The sequence below is a fragment of the Sarcophilus harrisii genome, chromosome 3 (assembly GCF_902635505.1).
Source record: "Sarcophilus harrisii chromosome 3, mSarHar1.11, whole genome shotgun sequence".
Taxonomy (NCBI): Eukaryota; Metazoa; Chordata; class Mammalia; order Dasyuromorphia; family Dasyuridae; genus Sarcophilus; species Sarcophilus harrisii.
The window spans coordinates 11,328,154-11,349,895 of record NC_045428.1 but is presented as its reverse complement, the minus strand read 5'-3'; the positions used below and the strand labels follow the sequence as shown (position 1 = coordinate 11,349,895).

Here is a 21,742-nt window from a genome sequence, read left to right as displayed (position 1 = left end):
ATTATTTTTCTTAAATGTGACCGCCTTCATTCCCTCCTCTTCCAATGACTACTTTTACTAAATAGACAATCATTTGACATATTTGATCAGGTCAGTGTATCCCAAAACTGATCTCATGGAAAACAAATATATAGATTAAAAATTAAAATGTCCAATTGAATTCACTCTCTCTGTGTGTTTCTTTCTATATTTTGGTTAAAACATATCAAAAAAGAGCAAAAATGGACTTCCAGTTTTCCTGCTGATATTCACTTTGTTGTAACCTATTTAATTAGAATTTACTTGAGCCCTGTAACCAGGTAGATAAGCAGTAGATAAGTAGATAATCCATTCTACAGAAGATATGCAATATATACCTACAGCTACTTCCACACTAAACTAGACACAAGGGTATTTATTTGAGCTGTTTTCAAAATCAGTCCTAAACAATTCTTTTTCCCCTCATATAACTTTCTAGAATATTTGTCATCTTCTAATGTTTGAATATATTCCACATAGGTTTGTAGTGTTTCCAAAATAAAAAATACAAAATACAAAAATATAAAATCATAGCATTGATATCTTTTTAATCTACACAGTAATACAAAGATTATCAAATTCAGGCTTCCTAAAATTTTTCCTTCTACATCCTAATATATATTTCAACTGGTATTAGGGTCAAATTATTCCTTCATTTATTATCCATATCCCCTACACTGGAAAAAGTGATAGTTTAACTTTTTCCCAAATCAAAAATGTTTGAAATGCATTCTCTATTTTTTTGTTTTAGCATTAAAACTCTAGTTAGAAAAAAAAAAGTCAAATGCTAGAGGGAACATAGCCTAAGATCAGTAGAAAGGTTTCCAGTGCCCTTATGATCTGTAAGAAAGCCACTAGACCAGTGGATTGGATAAAATATATCACAATAGCTTTTATAATTTTCTGTATGCATATACATATTCACACACATATATAAACATATATGTAGTCCAATTCATAGAATAGATATGCTCCTAAAAATCCTTATCAATTTAACAACCATTTTTAAAAATTAAGGGATAAATATTATTTAAAATAAAACAAAAACAGAAAAAACTTTTTGTGAATCTTGCCAATTCTTTCCTTCCACAAATGCTCAGGATGTGACCCAGAAAAAGTCCAATAATCTCACAAGCCTTATTATGGCCCACAAGATACAGAACGGTTTTAGGTATGCATGGTCAAACCAATGAAATCATAGTATTAGATGAGATAGATATCTAGATAAATACATAGATAAGATCAAAGAATATAACAGCAGAGAAATTTTCTGATGAGTCCTTTTATAATGATATATTCTTAAGTTGGATTGTTTATAGTGAACATCTTTGTTTAATTCACAACCATGTCATGACACATAAAAATGGAAGCCTAAATAGGAAAAGTTTATAACACTGAAAAATAATCAATATTAAACCAGGTGACTGATTATTCCTCATGGATATCCTTATATTACAAAGGGCTCCACTTATTTGAGCAAAGGAATGAGGTAATCAGAACAAAAATGGTTTCTTCAGAATGCACTTTCTCCACAGAACTCCTTAGAAGGACTCCAGTTGGCTCTCTTTAGAGAATATCAGTTCTCACTTCCTAAAGAAAGATTGGTTAATTAAAGCAGTACTTATCAGGGCGATCCCTCACTTTAGCCACTTAACACTAATTTCAGCACTATTATTTTCTTTAAATCTTACTTTGTGTTTGACTTATTTTGTTGGCCAGCCCATCAATCAGAAGAATTTGTTTTTTGTTTGTTTGTTTGTTTGTTTTTGTTGTTGTTGTTTTGGGGGGGAAGGTTAAGCTGTCTGTAAATAAAAATTCTATATCAGTTTAGGAGATTTTCCTTGTCTCATTTTCAACAAATGAAAGATTTTAGAACACTAAATGAGCTAGCTATCTGAGCCAATGATCTTTTGAGTACTGTAACAGGAAGGATGATTTCTAGATGTAATTTATCAGTCACAAGTAGACTGATTATATCAGTGTTTAGGCAGAAAATTGAAAATGATTTTTTTTTAAAATGTCCATTTTCTTAAGCTTTAACTTGTATTTTACTTTGTGAATTTTACACTTCATGTTTAAATTCAGATGTAACGTTTCTTAAACGTTAATGGTCAGAAATCTTGAGAACATGCACATAGAGGACCAAGACTCCAAACTTCTATAGACAGACAAGAGAAGCAATGCTTTAACTGCACATCAATAAAAGGAATATATGAACCTATCATGCTAACAAATCCAGGGGTGGAAATGATGAAGATTAAAGTTTGGCAGGGGAATGTTTGTTTAGTGAGTTTGGTACTGTCACTAGCAGATTTTCTTCTCAAAATTTTCAACACAATACACTTGGAGGCAAACTTACTCTGTTTTTTGTTGGCCAAAGACACTTAAATATAAGCTTTCCTGAGTTTCTGCACTTGAGTACTCTAAGCAGATACACAATGTATGTTGCCATTGACACTTTCTCTGTCTGCCACTTAGAATACCTATCTGCTCTTAAATAAACTGGGAATAATTCATTGGAAATCAACAAGGGATCCAGATTCTAATGATACATTTGAAAGAGAGATTTTAAAAAGGACCCAAATCCATAAGTAAATAGGGAATCCTAGTTCTGAGACTCTCAAAGTAGACTATCCCCAAGGATGATCTATGAAGAGGGAATGAGGGCCAGTAGCCAAGGCAAGAATTGGGAGATGTCTTTCCTCTGCCAAAGACATGTCTTATTTCTCAGTTTGCATACCAGGCAATTTTGCCCAGGGATCAAGCTGAATCATCAATATATTAATGACTTGTCAGAAACTGAAGTAGAAGCCTTTATATCCATGTCACTTAGCCTTGCCATGAGGTGCCATGTTTATTCCCATCCCAAAAATACTGAACACAAAAATCAAATAGCCACATTGTTTACCATATAACCACAAGTTTTTAAAGGAAAAGCTCCACTGGTGAGTTAGGTTCAATTTCAGCACTGAACATATATTGATTATATGAGCTTGGGTAAACAGAAAAAAATAAAAGTATTGATCTACATATTTGGGGAGGGACTGTCCTTACATAAAATTACTTTCTGTGGATGAAACCATAGTTCTTGAATATAAATGAATCAATAAATGAAAAATATAACATATTCAAAATTCTTTCCAAATTTTAAATTGCATTATCACTAAAACAGTGCAAAACTAAAAAAAAAAAAAAATCAGAAAAATCAAAAGACCTGCAGAGCTTAATAAATGAATTCCATTTTTCCTCCTGCTTTCTGTTATCTGAATTATCCCTTAAATAAAAGAGATTGCATGCATGAAAATGTATATTCATGTTAACACAGAAAACATGGCTATCCTATATCAGAGCATATGTATATAATACACTGTATAACACATATTTGTCTATAACATTTTGGTAAAGATCAGATGAGGGCAAATAAGAGACATTTGTTTGTTCCTTCTAAAGATTCCTCTGCTTTCCTATTCATTTCTTTGCTTCAGCATCTGCTAATCAAAATGATTTTGATAGTAACTGACATTTATAGACCACCCTAAGGTCAACTAAGTACATCTTACTTGATCCTTATAACACCATGAGATAGAAATGTTGCAGTTGTAATCATTTCCATCTCACTGATGAGAAAATGGAAAACAGAAATCCAATGCTCTCCCAGGATCACACAGCTTAGCTATCAAAAACAGGTTTCGAATCCAGGTCTTACTCCAAAGTTGCGCTGTTGCAGCTGACCATTCAATCTACTCAGTTCTGGAAGCCTCTGTGAGTGGGGAGTCAGGAAAGGGAGCAGTGCACGTACTTATGCATGAATGCTCACAAACACACATCCAAGCATCCACATATGTGTTGGAAAGCTACAATTAGACTGACTTCAAATCAATCATAGGGTTCAATGAAAAAGCAATATGCTAACATGTTGTTAAGCTTCAAATAACTACTTATTTGAAACAGATCCTTCTAGCTCTTTTGTCTAGTATTCTAGCACATGTTCAAAACTCCATTACATTTGATACTGACCTTGCATCAACTACAGAGTGATGTCCTGAGATGTAATAAATCACAGGAATCATAGACATAGGGATCATGAGTCAGTCCCTCATTTTTCAGCTGAGGAAACTGAGACACAAAGATATGATGCAGGTCCACAGGAAATGTGAAAAAGGATACCAGTCCCAAACCCAACTTCCATTCGTATTGAGAGTTCCAAGATATATATATATATATACATATATATATATATATGCCTATACATATATATATATATATATACACATATATATATGTGTGTGTGTGTGTGTGTGTGTGTGTGTATAAATGAAAATTGCTTTTCAGTAGATGTCTCTTATACTTCTGGAACTCCGTTAGCTTCGTTGAGAGGGTCTCAGTATAAGGAAATAAGCAGCTTTGTCTAATTCTGTAAGAAAAGAGCCATTACTCAGCAGGAAAGGTAGCAACTTAGTGATGGTGATAGTGTAAATCCTCTGCTAATCCTTGACCAGGGAAATGCCAGAGGAAGCTTGCCCTAAAACCAGGTCCCTGGGTGCTCCTCTCTTTGTCCACATACTGTTATTCCATTTAATTTCTCAACGCTGTGCCAAACACCAACCACAATCCCTGTGGATTTTGTACAATGAAGTTGTTTTAGATCAGACCCTGTGCCTGTAGTTTGAAACATTTCCCAGTGGCTAGAAGACACCCCCAAAATGATGAGATTTCTGAGGCTACATAAAGATATAAATTTAAAGTAGGGCCTTAAGTGACTTGTCACAATGAAAGTTTAGCTCAATTATGAATGCAATGGAAAGTCTGGGGTCAAAAAAACTGACTGTTTTTAAATATTTGTGTGAGCCTGGGAAAATGAAAAAGCCTCCTTGAACCTCACGTTTTCTCACCATTATATAAAGGAATGGTAATAAATGACCCTTCTAGTCTTTTCTACTTTAAAATCTGTCAAAAGCTTGGGACCCTGGGTCCCAAGTTTACATTGACACCAGCCAATCCCGTCAGCTAACTGGAGCAAATTTGCATTTGGGACAGAAAATAGGTGTTTAGAGAGAGAGAGAGAGTCTAAATTTGAAAACAAGTTAACTGGTTCTATGATTAGGAGTATGTAACAGTTAAAGAAGGAAGGCACACAATAAGAAAAAGTATGGAGGGAATCAATTTGAGTCATGGCAGCCCAGCACACATATTCATGGAGCAGAAAATTATCAGAATTGTTTTTCTGGAACATAGAGTATCTGAAGAGAATGTAAATACAATCAAGACTAAAAGGGTAAGTTGGAATTAGATTTTTAAGACCCCAGTAAAGAGTATCTATTTTGTCAAGACTACAACGAACCAGCAAAGGATTTTAAACAAGGGAAAGCTGTACATCAGTAGGAAGATTACCTTAGCAGTTCTATGAGGAAAAAAAAAAACAGATTGGATATAGGGAGGCCATTGGGTTTCAAAGGGACTGAATGAGCAAAGTGGTAATGAGTGAGAGGCAAGAGATATTATGCCAGGAAAACTCATTAGACTTGGCAATAGATCGAAGGAAATGGTTGAGGGAGAGTGATGAATGAAAGATAGCACCAATATTTTGAACCAAGTTACAGGGAAAATGACAATGCCAACAAAAGAAATAGGAAAGTTAAAGAGAACAGGATGGTTTAGAGCAGAGCAGATGATGAGTATAAATATATAATTTTAAGATGAGAAATGTTTTAATTTTTTTCAAAAACTAAATCTTTAATAAAAGAAAATTTTTTAAAAAACAGATCTTGATTTTTCTTCCATAACAAGACAAATATAGAAATATGTTCAAAAGTATTGTACCTATTTAACAGATCAGATTGCTTGCCATCTTGTGGAGAGGGGGAGATAAAGAAAGGAGAAAAATTTAGAAAACAAAGTTTTACAAAAATTGATGTTGATAATGATAATAATATATTTAGAAGAAATGCATACATTTAAACTATACAGGATCGCTTGCTGTCTTGGGGAGGTAAAGGGGAAAGAAGAGGGAGGAAATTGTGGAACAAAAAATTTTGCAAAGATGAATGTTGAAAACAATCTTTGCATATTTGAAAAAATAAAAGACTGTCAAAATGGTCTAGAAAATATAAACATATATATGAATATTGAAATCTATCTTTACATGTATTTAAAAAAATAAAATACTATCAAAGTGTTCTACAAAATATAAATATATCATACACACACACACACACACATATATATGAATGTTGAAAAACTACCTTTACATGTATTTGGAAAAATAAAATACTAACAAAATGGTCTGCAAAATATATAAATACATATGTGAATATTGAAAACTATCTTTACATGTATTTGGAAAAATAAAATACTATCAAAGTGTTCTAACAAAATATAAATACGTATTATATAAATATATATATATATATGAATGTTGAAAAACTATCTTTACATGTATTTGGAAAAATAAAATACTAACAAAGTGGTCTACAAACTACAAATACATATATACCCATATGAATGTTTAAAACTATCTTTACATATATTCAGAAAAATAAAATTATTGTTAAAAATAAAAACTGTCAATAAAAAGTTATAATAAAAAAATAAAATAAAAACTGAAAAAAATAAAAAAAAACACCTAGATCTACAGGTTATCTAACACTGAAAATTCCAAAATAAGCTTTTTGAAGAAATAATACTATATTTAGGAACCTTCTTTGTCCCTGAATGAGCAGATGGCAATTTCATTATTTTAAAAAATATTGAAATGTTATATTAAAGATGTTAAGGGCTATATAATGTAATGATAGCAACCATATAAATAGTGGCCATAGTATTGAGAAGGACTGTGCTAAGCAATTTACATTTTTTATCTTGTTGGACCCTCACAACAAGTGTGGGAGGAGGGAACTATTATAATTACAGATAAGGAGAGAGACAAATATAGGCTAATGGAGATATCCAGCACTGTATAGCTAGCAATGCTAACATTTGAACTCGGGCCTTAAGTTCTTTATGAAGTAAAAAAGCTCATCGGATATTGTGGGGAAGACAGACATGTAAAACATTCAGTGCTCAAAATGACACAGTTAATAATTCAAATGTATTTAGTTTGTAATTTGATCCTATGTAGATCTCTAAATTTGATTTAATTAAAGGAGAACTTCCAAGACATCCTTTCTCATTTTTGCTCCTGTTTCCCTGCCTCCCTGCAAGGTCCAGCTAAAACCCCACTTTCTACAAGAAGCCTTTCCCAACTGTCCCTTAAGTATAATGACTTCCCTCTGCTAATTATCTCCTTTATATCCCAGCTACAGCTTGTTTGTACATAACTGTTGATGTCTCACTTTCCCCGTTACATTGTGAATTCTTTAGTGCTGAACTATCTCTTGTTTTACTTTGTATCCCCAGCACTTAGCACAGTGCCTGACACAAAGTAGATGCTTGATAAATGTTTACTATTTTTATGCTACATGTTATTAATAATAATAATAATACTGTGAGGTTTGCAAAGTGCTTTAAATACATTATCTCATTTTATTTTCATAATCCTATAAAATAGGGAATAATCCCCAAACCCAGCAGATAAGGAAACTGAGGCAGGCAGAAGTAAACTGGCTTGTTCAAGGTCACACAGTAAGAGCTGGAAGTAGAACTGGCTTTAGGTCTGCCTGACTCAAGGTCCAACACTTTGTCCACTGTGACATACAAATGTCTTGTTAAAAGAAAGGGAGGACACTTGCATAATCATAGGTGATAAGGTGGAAAGTAATCAGATCAGATCGCTAGACCCAAAGAAAAGAAGACAGGAATTCAATTTTACCATTAAATTGCTTACTAATTCTGAGATCCTGAGCAAGTCACCTAAATTATGTCTGCCTCAGTTTCCTTATCTGTAAAATGGGAATAATAGCAACAAATGTCTTCCAGGTAATGAGGTAATGTTTATAAATTGCTCTGTGAGACAGCGTCCAATGGGAATGCTAGCTACTGTTAGGATAGTGCCCCTCACTCTATTGTGATCAAAGCAATTCAATTCTCAGCTTAGTGCCTGGCACAAAGCAGACGTTTGATGAATGTTGGCTGACTGGGAGATTTGCAGAATCCAGCTCTGCCAACAGGAGCTGGGAGACTGAACTAGAAGAAGAACATCTCTGGGCCTTATACCCTGAAAACCAATGTTCAACTTTGCGATGAAGGAATTCAGACGTCACCCACCTGAACCCCCAAAGCTTGTGTAGAAGTAAAATGAATTAAATTAAAATAAAATACAAATTTTAAAAATTAGAATTAAATAAAAAGAAAATTTTAAAATCACTAAACTATGGTAGAAAAAATCCATGTTTCAATGTTCCATTTTAAAATGAAAATAAACATTAATCTTTCAGGGGCATCAAAGCTTTATTTTTAAACTCAAACTCTGAGTATCCCCATCCATGAACAACTCCTCACAGAGTACTCATGGATGGAGGAAGGTAAGCACGTTGAGGGTCCTGTCAATAGCCCCTAAATTCATCCTTTCAAAATCTGTGGCTTTTGATGACAACTTGCAGAGGGAGGGCCTCTTCCCTCCTCGTTTACCAGTATCTCCTTCAGGAACAATAATAAGAAACCCTCCTTCCATCACAATGTAAAACAGATTTTCAAAACCACTGAGTCTCTGAGATACTTAATGGTCTCAATATGCAACTTGTAAGCAGTTCAATTCTAGACTTAGAGCCGTCAGCCTGAGATGAAAGCAAATGAAAACACTGATTCCAAAAGCAAAATGACTTAAAGGGAGTAAAAAAAAAAAAAAAAGTCTTATTAAAAAGCAAAGTTTTGTGCTGCTGTATTTGCTAACAGTGTCATAGCTCGGGCCTGGCTCGCCTTCACAGTCTATAATTTTACTATATTGTGCATGTTCACACATTTCTCCATTTTCCCCAGCTCCACTTTTCACTCGAGACTGATATTTACAAATTAGTAAGTAGCAAGTCCAATCTAAGTGAAGAAATTCTTTTCAATTAATGTGAATTTACCATAAACAAACCAAAATCCTGGCCTAATTTTCCTCGGGTTAAGATTCCGAAATGTGCCTGTTGTTTTCGTGTAAATAAATGCACAGCTTTCTGAGCTTTTTTTTCTTCTTTTTCAATGAAATGCATTCTCTTTTCCCAATGAGAAACTCGGGTCTAAGACACCTGGGAATCCAGCCAAAGTCAGAGGCAGCACAGCTGAAGGGTACTACCATTTCACAGGGTCCTCTCACAAAGTATTTCGTTTGCCTTCCTAGCATTCTAAAAATAGCCGATTACACAGACTCCATCCATCTCATGCTCAAGAGCTCAGCAGAAGGCTGGCCCACGGCTTTCGGCAGGACCTAGAACACCCTTTATTGAAGAAGTCAGCACATTGCAAAAGTTTGTAAAATTCCAAATATTTCGATTTTGACTTTGTACAAATGGTTCCGCCATTTTGGGGGGAGGGAAGAGAGAGAGGGAGGGGGTTGGCAAAAAGCTCCACAACTCTCCCCAGGAGTAGGGCTTCAAACATGAATACCAGACTCTCTCTAATGATTTTTAAATATGTTTTTAATCTGTGGTAGCCACAAAGCTGAACAATGGAGGCCCGCTATCTCAAAGGTAGGCTATTAAATGTTGTATCAAGAAACAAATAAGGCTTTTCTTGTGACTGTTGATATTATGGAACATATGCTTGCTTAATTAGGGTACTGAGCATTTTTTTAAGCTTTTCTTCATGAAACAGAGGATCACAGCAATCCCTTCAATCCACCATTTCACAGAATTTTCAATGTTTTCCTCTTTGCTTTGCTAAATCCAAACAAATTATTTTTACTATATTTGAGGCATTATTTAGAAATTAGAGATCTTTTTTAAGAACTGAAAAACAATATAAGGAAGGACAAAGTGTACAGTTACAAACTGTTCCACTCAGGTCTTTGTGAATAAAACATCAAAAATTGAAATTAAAAGCTTAAAAAAAAAAAAGTAAAATAGAAAGACACCTTGATGGTCGCATTAGTTAAGATGTGCCACATGCTGAGGTGGAATGCTGGGGCTTTTCTCAAAAGGGGGCCATTTTGTGGTAAGGAGCAAGCAATAACTGAAAAAAAAAAATTTGAAGGATGAAGGAGGAAGCCACTGAATTTTAATGGTTCACGTGGTTCCCAAAGACTTCTGTGAAAAACCTTCCAAGTCTCATCCATAGTGAGGTCTGTCCTTTACTCTGCAGCAGCATGTATGCCCTCAACCGTCTGCAAGGATAAAAACAGGGCTCGCCAAGAATTGGGTCAAACTGGGGTTACTTGTGGGTACAGGTGGATCCTTGCCAAGGGGACGAGCCCCTCACCTCCATTCGGTGGGTACCAGTTGCTGGTAACACCTGCATGCAGTCAACTTGAAATTACAAAGGCAAATGAGTTATACTCTTCAAGACACCGTCGCCTCTCTTGTACCCCATCAAAAAAAGGAAGAAAAAAAATTGCCAGCCCCATAAGTTCCGGCTGTTATACTTAAGGAAATGCTTTTCATTTAGTTCTTCTTTGTGTTTTAAAATTATTTTGTTTCTGTTTCTTACTTTCCAACACTCACAGGCACAGACACACTTGCGCAAGTGCAAATACTTCCCACTTTAAGCCCAGTCTTAAAGTGATATGAAAACATAGGTACTTTTTTTTTTTTAAATAGAGCAGCCAAAATAATGTTTAGTTTCTACAGCTTTACAGAGATGGTCCCAAACTGTAGCTGAGGCCTTGTCAGCAACTACAATTTGCTCATAAGCAAATGAGACTCTTCTATGGCAAATTCACCTTTTTTGTTTGTTTGTTTTTAGGAGAGTCTGAGCAATGCCAGCTCTCTGCTTTAAAAGACTTACAGAATTAACTAAGCTTCGATGCTGTTAACATAAAGGAAAAACAGAGTCAGTGGATCAAAAAGCAATCCCTTCCAGCATGCAGCAAACTCCATCTAACACCCTGTCAAATCAGGTCATTCATGCTGTCTTTAAAAAGACCCGTTTTCAAACATGACACCTGACCTAGGCACCTGACGCCATCTTTATCTGCCAAGGGATAGCAGAGTAAATCTTAGGAGATTGTGGTGCTCACAGATGATGCTATGTGAAACCTGAGAGAGTTACAAATCAAAAGCCAACCATAAATCAAAAAAATACTTTAAAATGGCTAAGAAAACTCAAAAGAGGATTTGTGGAATGTTAAAAAAAAATTTCTGGCGATTAAGATCTCGACACTTCACAAGATTCATGGTGTTTCAATAGGAAAAGCGAAAAAGTTTGTATTTCTCCTAAAACTACTCATCCATGAGATGAGAACTTTCCTAGATATTACCATTTCTATAGGATGGTTTCGTCTCTGCTCTTATATTATTATGAACTTCAACATATAAAAAAAATCACACATACTATAAGATTAAAAAGCTTCAATAGTCTACCCATATTTTTCCTTGCAGGCAAAAACCCATGAATCTCCATCTAATCTCCCAAGCATAAAAGTAGCATCTGAATCACTTACAAGTAACATATATTCATTTTTCCCTTCACCATCGTCAGATTTATGAAGGAGACAGAAAAATGTATTTTATGCATATATATACATACCTATGCACATATCCACATGTATGCAGTAGTACGTAGACATAGACATGCATGTGTATACATTTGTGTATTTACAGACTCCTCTTTTCCTAAATGAATTGAAATATATATACACCTAGATTCATTCTGTGTAATAATCAGGGGACCCAGGACTGATGGAAGGCCCCATGATGGAGGCACAACTCTATTTTAAATCCTACCAGTCGCCTCCCCACGGAACAGACAACAACAAACACCAAATCGACAACACGACCATCCCCCAGATCTAAACATCTAAACAAGACCCTTTGTCGAGTGGCTTCTTTCATTTTTTTTTCCGTTCCTTCATTCAATTCAACCTTTCCCTTAAAATAAGAGAATATTTACTCACTTTCAATGAATCAAAGCAGGCGATTACTCGTCCATTTTCAACTTGGCAGCTTTTCGATGGATGTGCAAATTTACATTCCGTGTCTGCTCGTGAACAAGTGCCCCTTTGGAACTCTCTACATACTTCCAATGTGAGCCATTTGGTGTCCCGAATTGGTGTGACACTAACAGCCATGTTTAGATTTTACAGGTAGTTAAATTTCTTTTTCAGTGAAACAAACGAACAAAACCAAACCGAGCCCCCCCAGAGGCACCCCCCCAAAAAAAGCCAAACTGTTAAGACTGGAAATGATGAAAATGTCACCTCTTGAAATGCTCTGTCCCCAAATCCCTGTTCTTTAAAGGTACATGGAAAATCGTATTGTCAATATCAAGGAAAAGAGATCCCACTAGAAATTCACAGCATGAAACTGTTCATCGAAAGAGGTTTGGGACTTAAGAGAAATGTTAGGATCACGAGTATCTCACTGTTTCAGAGTGGGGCCTGGAACTAGCTTTGTGCTCTCAATACCCCATTCTCAGTGCCAATTTGGAGCCCCAAACACAAGCATGAAAACGTGGCAGACCCTTCGACACAGAATTTCCAAGCTGCTTTCAGCAAATTGTCTGAAAGGTAATCTCCTCACAGCTGAATTTGCAATTGGGTTCTGTGGTGCAATTGGTATTGATTAGTTTGGCATAGACAGATGCAGCAGCTTTAGAGCAACAATCGAGAAATTATTTTTGTTTGTTTGTTTGTTTTTCCTCCTTGATTTTTCTGGCAGAAGATATCTCACTTTTTTTTTTTCCCCAGCAAACTTTTCTCAATCTCTCTCTCTCTTTCTCACTTTCTCTCTCTCTCTCTCTCTCTCTTTCTCTCTCTCTCTCTCTCTCTCAATCTCTCTCTTTCTACTAAAGCAGCCTAAGGCAATGCCAGATACTTAGAGGCTTTCTCTTGATTACAAGTAGAAATGGGGGTGTCTGGGCTAGAGGCGGAGGGTGGAGGGTAGATGTGCTGTCCTCTCAGTCTAGCTGGCAGCAAGCAAGGCAAAAGCAGAGGCTGCTCTAGAAGCGGTCCAAGCAGGAGAGACGTCAGGAAAAGGCACTTCTTAGTACCAACCTGTAGAAAAAAGAGATAGGTTACCATTTACCAAGTAGCACTTCCCCGATGTCCCCCAGTCTCACCACCTTGCCGTGTGACTCTCGGCTAGCCAACATTCTAGTCTCTCTCCTCCTGCCACGCAGAATACTTACGGTGCAGCCCAGTGCGGCCAGCCATCGTAGATTTATTAAAAAAGGGGTCGCTTCCCTTCGCGAAGCAATGCATGATAGGGGGAGAACCAATCACAGATGGGCTTGCAGCAATATTCTGGGCAGAAAGCCAATAGTGTGGGCTGTCTTATGAAAGGTCGCGCCTGTCAGACGTTCATTACTATGCTCGAGCACAGAAAATGTCCATCAGATGGGACATATTCCACGGCAAGAGGACGAGCATGTGGGCTTTGAATTTACCCAACATGCAGTTAGTGGATTAAACCATGTTAGTTTCCAAAAGAGCTCCCCCAGAAGCACGCCAGCCACCGGGAATCCCGGCACGCACGGAGGCAAGCTCTCAGCCCGCACAGCTCCCTTCGCAGACGCCTTCCCTCCGCCGCTCTGCTCTGCTCTGCTCTGCTCTGCTCTGCCCTGCTCTGGGCAGGCTCCGGGAGCCAGCCTGCTGGCCTGACACGTGAATCCGAGAGGAAAGGGGGTGTTTACGAATGGTACATTCTCCCGACCCAGCCAATTCACTTCCTTCCAAAGGCTCGCTAAGACGTCCAGCCGCCCTCCCCGCAGCTCTCGGCTCTCCTGGAAAACTATTCCATTCAGCCCGCAGACACTTTGTCAATATATCACAGGCGGGCCAGAGTCACAAAAGCACCCTTTATGCCAGCAGTTTTTCGAGCAAAAGCTGAGGTCATGTGGGGGAAAGGAGAACTGCAGCGTTGTCAGTATGTCTGGCAAAACCTAAGTCATCCTCCTCAAGGGAGAAAGCGATTCCATCACAGGAGCATCAAATATTCAACAAGAGAGCCCATTTGGACGACGGGAGGGACTCCGGAGGGACGCTTCGTGGGGAAGGGGCTGGAGGCCGCCCGCCGCCGCCCGCCGACTCTGAACTCGGCGGCACAGGCTCGCTCGTGGCAAATCTGTCGCTCTTATTACAACAGGTAAATGGCCAACTGCTCTCTGGAAATCCACTGTCTGGGAAGGGATATATGTCTTTGGAGCTAAATCATCACAGAATCTTAGAGCTAAAAAACACTTCCAAAAGCCTCTGATCCCACCCTAGATCTCCACAAGATCCCCTTTAATCGAGTCGATCAGCATTCATTTAGCGCCTTTTGTGTGCCACGCACTAAGCTAAGCCCTGATGAGGGCTCCTCCAACCTTAGAGGAAGGAACTCGTTCCCTCCCCAAAATGGTCTATTATATTCTGGGACAGCGGACAGTGTTGGGCTGTTTTCTTCATGTCAGCCCATTCCCTTTGGGAATAACTCCAACTGCTAGGAAGCTGCTTTCCTTCTGTCGAACCTCAGCTTGGCTACTTTGGAACTTTGCCAACAAAATGAAGAAAATTTAGTTAGAATTGAAACTTAGTAGATCACTCTGACCTACAACAAGCGACACTGAATGTCTCTAGTTAGCTCCTTTGTCTACATTTCTCCCAGCAGACATTTATCAGACATATGCCATGCCACACAATACCCTGGGCTCATATAAGAATGAAACAAGAAACACTCTTGGTATTTACAAACCCTGAGGATACTAATGGGGGATTGGGAACACCACCTAGGTATGATACAAGATAGGGTATGAGACTAGAAAAAGGCAGGAAAAGGTACCAATGCTCAGAAAAATGGCTATAAAAGAATGAATGTAGAGATGAAGAGAAATGTTTGCAATCTGTTTCTGATTTTTACCAGGCTGATCAGAATAAGTTCCAATTTTTTCCATCACAGCCATATTCAAATCCATCCACTAAATTACATTTTATTTGTGGAGAGAAGGACCAAAGCTGTGAAATGACAGGTCTCTAAAGAAGGGGATTATTGATGAAAATAATGGCTTTTTTTCTGTTTCATCATCGTGTTTTGTTTTAGCTAGAAGATCCATCAGACCCAGAACACATTGCCTTCTCCTGACCTTTCTGGTCCTTCAAAGCTCAACTTTAAGACTTGGACAAATAAGCCACTTGTTGTATCCAAAACCTACCATTTATTACCTGCGGTACCTTTGCCACAAATTTTCAAAGACCACTGAAAAGGATGGGACTAAGCTTCACAAACACATTGAGTCTTTAGTCTCAACCCACCCTATGCTCACTCCCCCTCCAATCCTCAGGAAACCTTAGCTGACCAGATTCCTTTTTTTTTCCAGAAAAAGTGTCCTTGATCTACAGTCACTTTGTCCAACTGAATGAGTTCTCTCTCAAGCTCAGAAATTATTCCAAAGCATTTAATCTAGAAACGATCTGCCTGGCTCATTCTTTATCTTGTATTATACTTAGAAATGTTCGCTACATTTATATGTATCCCCCCCCACACACACACACAAAAAGTAAACTCCTTGAGGAGGATTTGGGATAAGCCATTTAGAAACCAAAACATAGTAGTATATATATTTAGCCAATCAATTAATCAACAACTATTTATCAGGAGCTTATGTGCCAGGCAGTGTGCAAAACAATTACCTTAGGAACACATTAAATTGTTTGAATGACCTGAAGGATTTTATAAAATACAGTCCAACGCCAACCTAAAAAAGCTCATTGTTGTATTGATTGAGAACAACCATAGGGGCCAAGTTGTATTTCTGAGACAAAAAGAATTGACAAAAAGAAAGATCTTGATACAAGAGGCCACAAGACAAATGTCAGGTCTATTCCCAAACATCACCATTATATAAAAAAAAATTGAAACATGTTTATTTATAGGACTGGATAGTACACCAAAAGAAGGTACATTTATTATTCAGACTCCATAAATATGTAGTGGTTTAGATGGCAAACATTCTACAAACATGGTTTTGCCTGGAAGAACTACAATGTGACTTATAGGCTTTGGATAAATCAATGTCATTCACAAAAAGAAAAATCTCTTATGAAATGATATGACACGAGAGAAAAAAGTCTACCAAATTTCAAAAAATAGATATCTAGTGAAGGTAAATGCTGCTTTTTTGAGCCAAAAAGGCAACTTTCAAAACTTCAAGCCCTAAAGGATGATTTGGGGAATTGAGAGATTAAGTGATTTTTTTTTTTTTTTTCCGTGATCATGCAGCCAGGATGTTTCAGAGGAAGATTTGAACTTTCCTGACAGGAAAGTCAGGCCTTTATAAACTCTATCCTATGGATTCTATAATTGGATTCTAAACAAATTGTCTGTTGTATGTAATCTCAATTGCTACAAAGGGGTCAGCAACAATCCCATTGTAATAATCTTCAAAGAAGACTAAAAAGGGATGGACTCCAACTTCACAACCACAATGGTGTGTTCTTGCCGACAAGAGACCTCTCAAAATGGGCTTCTGTCTGTCTGTCTCTGTCTTTCTCTGGACTTCAACTCTCTCTCTGCCTCTGTCTCCCTTCCTCTTTCCTGCCTCTCTTCTTTCTTTCTTTTCTCTCTTCCTCCCTTCCTCTCTCCCTCCCTCCCTCTTTGTCTCCCTCTCCCTTTGTCTCTGTGTCTCTCTGTCTCTCCACCTCTCCCTCCCTCCCTCTCTCCATCTCCCTCCCTTCCTGTCTCTTTTCCCCACTTCTTGCTCTCTCAAAACCTAAAAGGACATTTAATTCAGTCCCTCTTTTTATAGGAGAAATTAACTGACTCACCCAAGTACTGTCAAAATGACACCATTTCAGAATAATTATTATGAACACTTATTGGCACAGAGATGGCATCATAAATGTCGAAGAGGAAATAAACATTTATATAGTGCTTACTGTATGCCAGGCATTATGCTAAGCAACTTACAAATATTATGTCATTTGATCTCCACAACAACCCTACAAAGTAAGTGTCATTTTTCATCCCCATTTTACAATGGAGAAAATGGAGGCAAACATTAGTGACTTACCCATGTGACCATGGTTAATAAGTGTCTGAGAATAGATTTCAACTAAGTTTCTTCCAGCAAGAGGCTTGGATTTCTTTGTCTCCTCACTCATGAAAGGTCAAGAGATCTGCTCTGGCAGGACTGACCTTGTACCTGTCCTATTTGGTCGATTTTCTACCATATCTCTGCTACTAAATTGTGTATATGTGATTAACTCCTCCTTCAGAGGCCAAAACATGGAAAGATAATTCTGGATATATGTAATTATGGCTTACTTGAGTTCCAGTTTACTGAAATTTTACCCTCTGGATATAGCCCAGAAATTCTATTAACAACCATTTCCATGAAAACATAGTTTGATCAAATGATATATGAGGCATTTGGTTCAATAGCAATAATGTCAAATTCAAAATTCATTTCTAATATACCAAAATTTACACTAAAACTTAAAATAGAAAAAAAGGAGATGAAATAAATTTTACCTAACTGGAAAAGGGGGAAAGCTCCCCTGAAGCAAGCCCCAAAACTGTTTTTTGCTTAGTTGACCTTGTTGCTCTACATCAGAGGGCAAAAAATTCTCCAAGATCAAGGTGAAAAGATATTAATCATAGAAGATATTTGTTTCCTTAAAGTTTATGATATATTACCATTTTTAATTGAAAATAGATTTAATTAATATTAAATGACTCATACCTATAATTCAATCAACTATTCCACCAATTTGAGTCAGCCATTTAAATGTCAAAAAAGGTGAGAAAAATAAGGCTACACACACACACACACACACACACACCACACACAGACTCATACTTTTTTTTCCTATTCCTACATTGTTGTATTCATTGTCCAGGTTACAGAAATACTCGGAAAAAAACGCTAAAGAAATTTATTGTTTTTAAAGGAGTCACTAAATTCCATCCTATATTTCAGAAATCTTCACTATTTTTAAATAACAGTGAGACAAATATTCATCAATACACTTTGACAAACTATTTCTGTTATAGAACTGAAATCCCACTTCATCGCTTTAGTTTGACTTGGGCTTGTCCCTAGATTACCAAAGGCAATGCTGTAGGAATACTTCAGCAAATCCTACCATGCTGAAAAGGCTTTATGTGTGGGCCTAACAACAATCTACTTGTCTGCATTTAAGGATCAGCCTAGCTAAATTCAAGAAGATTCGATTCTGGCAATATGGATACCATGTGGTGCTTTGTAGATGGGGGAAGTAATCACAGAAAGTCATGAATAATAAGATATACAAAGATGGTGGGAATCCCATTGTTTGAGGGGGTGCCCATTTACCCCCACAAGAAATCACAGCTTTTTTTTTTTTTTAAGGGAATGAAAAGAGTAAATATTCTAGCGAGAAGGGAATTACCCATTTTGTACTGAACAACAACAGCTTTATTAATATTTTTAATTTTCTGTTTCCCCATCCCTGAAAAGCCTTTTTTAAAACTATGCCCCACTGGAGATATCAGCAGCTGAATTCCTCATGCTGAAAGTATATGACACCACAATGGGCTCACTGCCATATTTTATAGCAAGCTATCACCCGTGGATTTGAAAGAAAGCTCTAGCACAGGGATCAATAATCACTTTATTTCTGAGCAGCAACAGGAGCTAAAGTAATGACTCTGGATGCCTCTCACCAGTTTAAAGCATTAATGAGGAAAAGAAAGGAAATAAAAAAGCAGACTGAGAGATGGGAGACACAGAAGAACAGGAAGACAGAGACCAAATAGAAATAAGGCTATTATGGTAAGCTAGAGGAAACATAAGCGTGTAAATATATATATAATAAGATATAATCTACTATGATCTGAGGTGCCATTGAGGAGGGAGGGCTAGAAGATGCCCTCCTGCTCCACCTGAATAAGTCAATAAAACACTAAAATAATCCACCCCAGTTTGGGTGACATGATAAGTGGGCATGAGTGAAATTAAATTTCTTGACAACATACAAATCAACAAATATTTGACTGTTGATTTCATCTCTCTTAAGATGAAATATGACAATGTAAGTATTTGGGGAGCCATCCTGGATACAATTCAATTCAATCAATATTCTGCATCTATCACTGTGTGCAAAGAGCTATGAATATCAATCAGCAGGAAGACAAGATATTCTTTAGAAGCACATTGGATTGGGTTTCAGAAAATGGGGGTTAAAATTGCAAGCTTGAGTCCTTTTGTTTTGTCATTGTTGTCTTCCAAAACAAATTCGCTTCATAGAATCTGCCCTCCTCTAAATTATGTTGTAGTGGAAAGATAGCCAGAAAATGCTGGATTCAAATCCATCCTCCAACATGCTGCCCATGTCGGGCTGCCTGGGTAAACGCCATGACTTCTGAATGTCCAGTAGAGAAGATGCTACTTCACTTTTGTAGGGGGAGCTCCCTATACTTCCAATCATAGCTCCATCCTCTTTCCTTTTCCCACCATCTTTCTCTACTAGAAATCACGACCCATTTTTCCATCCTTTCCTCCACTCAATTTTTTTGCATAAGCTAATTCATCTGTCTACTTTCAATACCTCATTCTAATAGTGATTATCCTACAATGATCATTACACTTCTAGTGGCTCTTGACCATTTGATTACAGACATACTAAAGTCTCACCAGTGCCTTTCATAACTTTTCTTACACTTCTCTCCCACTCAGATGCTATCCCATCTCCCTCCTCCCCCTGGAAGCCAATCCTTAGTCCAAAGTCTTTTCTCCCCTGTCTCTCCACTATCTTGTTAGCCAGTCTTCTGTACCCCAATAAGTCACTTCTTTCTCTGAAATGTAGATTTATCATGGGGAGAAGAAAATAATGTCAGATGTGCCCTTCTTATGGCTCTCTTGGTCCAATGAAAAGTACTTTACATACCATGGTAAGGAAAGAGACGTGTTCCACTAACCTATAAGACAAAGTATATTAATGTAGGGAAGTACCTAAAAAAGGTCAAAAATACTAAAAGATGAGGAAAAATAAAAGATCAAAGGGAAGAATGATCACCTCTGCTGGAGAATTCTCAGAATATTCTCCATGAATATAATATGGTAGTGCAAATGTTTCGGGCCTCAGATCATTGACCAAGTAGCAGAATTTATTTCTTCTATTCTATTGCTGTCATATTGTTCAGTTAAGTATGCTGGCCTCAAGACAGCAGATTAAGGCTTCTAATGAGCCAGTTGCTCATATGGCAAAATGAGTTTCTGAAGAGCAGGAGGCAAGTCAACTCCCCTCCCTGAAACTAAAACAAACAAACCCACTTGTACCCACATGTCCTCACTGAGAAATTCATCTTTTCAACAGGCTAAAAGTTCCCAATTTAACAATATTTTCTCCTTTTGAATTTGAATCAGAGCCTGATGTTGGCTCTGCAATTTAACAAAGTCTGGACCAGACACTACAAATGCATAAATTTCTTTGTGTTAGTACACTGGCTACTTATTGAGGCTTTAGGGACTTGGGTTAGTACATTGGTCATTTATGTAGGCTCTAGTGACTTTTTCCCCCCAAGAGCTCCCTGAACCAATGATTCCCTAATTGAGAACAGAACAAAGATCCAAAAAGGTTCAGTGTAGCTTTCAAAGTACTCGGCTCTCAGTTTGCAAAAGAACACAATCTCTATTTAATCATTAACTTGCTGGCAGGTTACTCTGGCATGGTGCTGACCTAAAGCACCAGAAGACCAACTGGGACGGGAATGAACCCTTAGAAGTCCTGCACTTGGGCTTCATAGATAGATTTCAGGGAGACCATGAACTTATGGCCAAAACTATATCTTGATTTCAGTGGAATGGCTTTCCTTTTGCCCATCCTTTCTGAAATGATTTGATTCACCCAGAAACATGTCACCTAAAGACAATAATCACAGAATCAGAGGATTTGCTAAGTCTCCATTTCTTCTGGTAATAAAAACTCTATGAGAATGGGCTTCTTCATGGCCTCCTTTGGGAAACCTCTGGGTCCCTGCTCAGAATTATGCATTCAAATAACTAAACAAAATGCTCTATTTCACTTAGAAGTTAAAGAAGTAAAAATAGCATTTTTTCCTATCCCAGTTCCTGGAACCCTTGAGGATCCCTAAGAATCTCTGACCTACCATATCCCAAAGTGGTTAAATAAAAAGCAAAAGGGCCTATTTGTATAAAAATATTTGTAACCATTATTTTGTGGTAGTAAAGAACTGAAAATCGAGGGGTTGTCCATTATCTGAAGAATGACTAAACAAGTTGTGGTTTGATTGTGATGCAATATTATTGTGCTATAAAAAATTATCAGCAGAATTGTTTCAGAAAAATGTGGGAAGACATTAACTCATACAAAGTGAAGTGAGGAGAACCAGGAGAACACTGTACACAGTAATAGCTCTATTGTAAGGATGTTCTACTATGAAAGACTTAGCTGATCAAGACAATGCTATCTTCAGAGAGAACTCTAAATGCAAACTGAAAAAGATTTCTTTTTACCTTTTTTTTTGTTTGTTTGTTTTGCTTTTTGCAACATAGCTACTATGGAAAATGTTTTTCATAACTTGACAGGTATAATCAATATCAATTTGATGACTTTGTCAAAGCAGGGGGAAAGATGGAAAGATTTTGAAACTCAAAATGTTTAAAAATAAAAAATGACTGCTACAATTTTTTACATGTGTAAAAAGGTAATATTAAAGAAAATAGATAAAAAGAA

The 21,742-nt window shown here is 37.2% G+C and overlaps 1 protein-coding gene across 13 annotated transcripts in view; it reads right to left on the bottom strand.

The window, feature by feature from the left end:
• MBNL1 (muscleblind like splicing regulator 1) overlaps positions 1-21,742 on the bottom strand; it is a 244,817-nt gene that overhangs the window by 155,639 nt on the left and 67,436 nt on the right. For 9 of the 13 annotated variants that reach the window (XM_031957537.1, XM_023500850.2, XM_023500849.2 and 6 more), the window contains exon 2: positions 11,987-13,084. The exons of 3 other annotated variants lie outside the window; for them this stretch is intronic. In XM_031957537.1, coding sequence (XP_031813397.1) covers positions 11,987-12,160 — 174 coding nt within the window. In that variant the 5' untranslated portion in view covers positions 12,161-13,084. Of the gene's footprint in view, positions 1-11,986; positions 13,085-13,218; positions 16,575-21,742 lie in introns of those variants that run through there. One more of the 13 variants, XM_031957536.1, reaches the window with a different exon arrangement.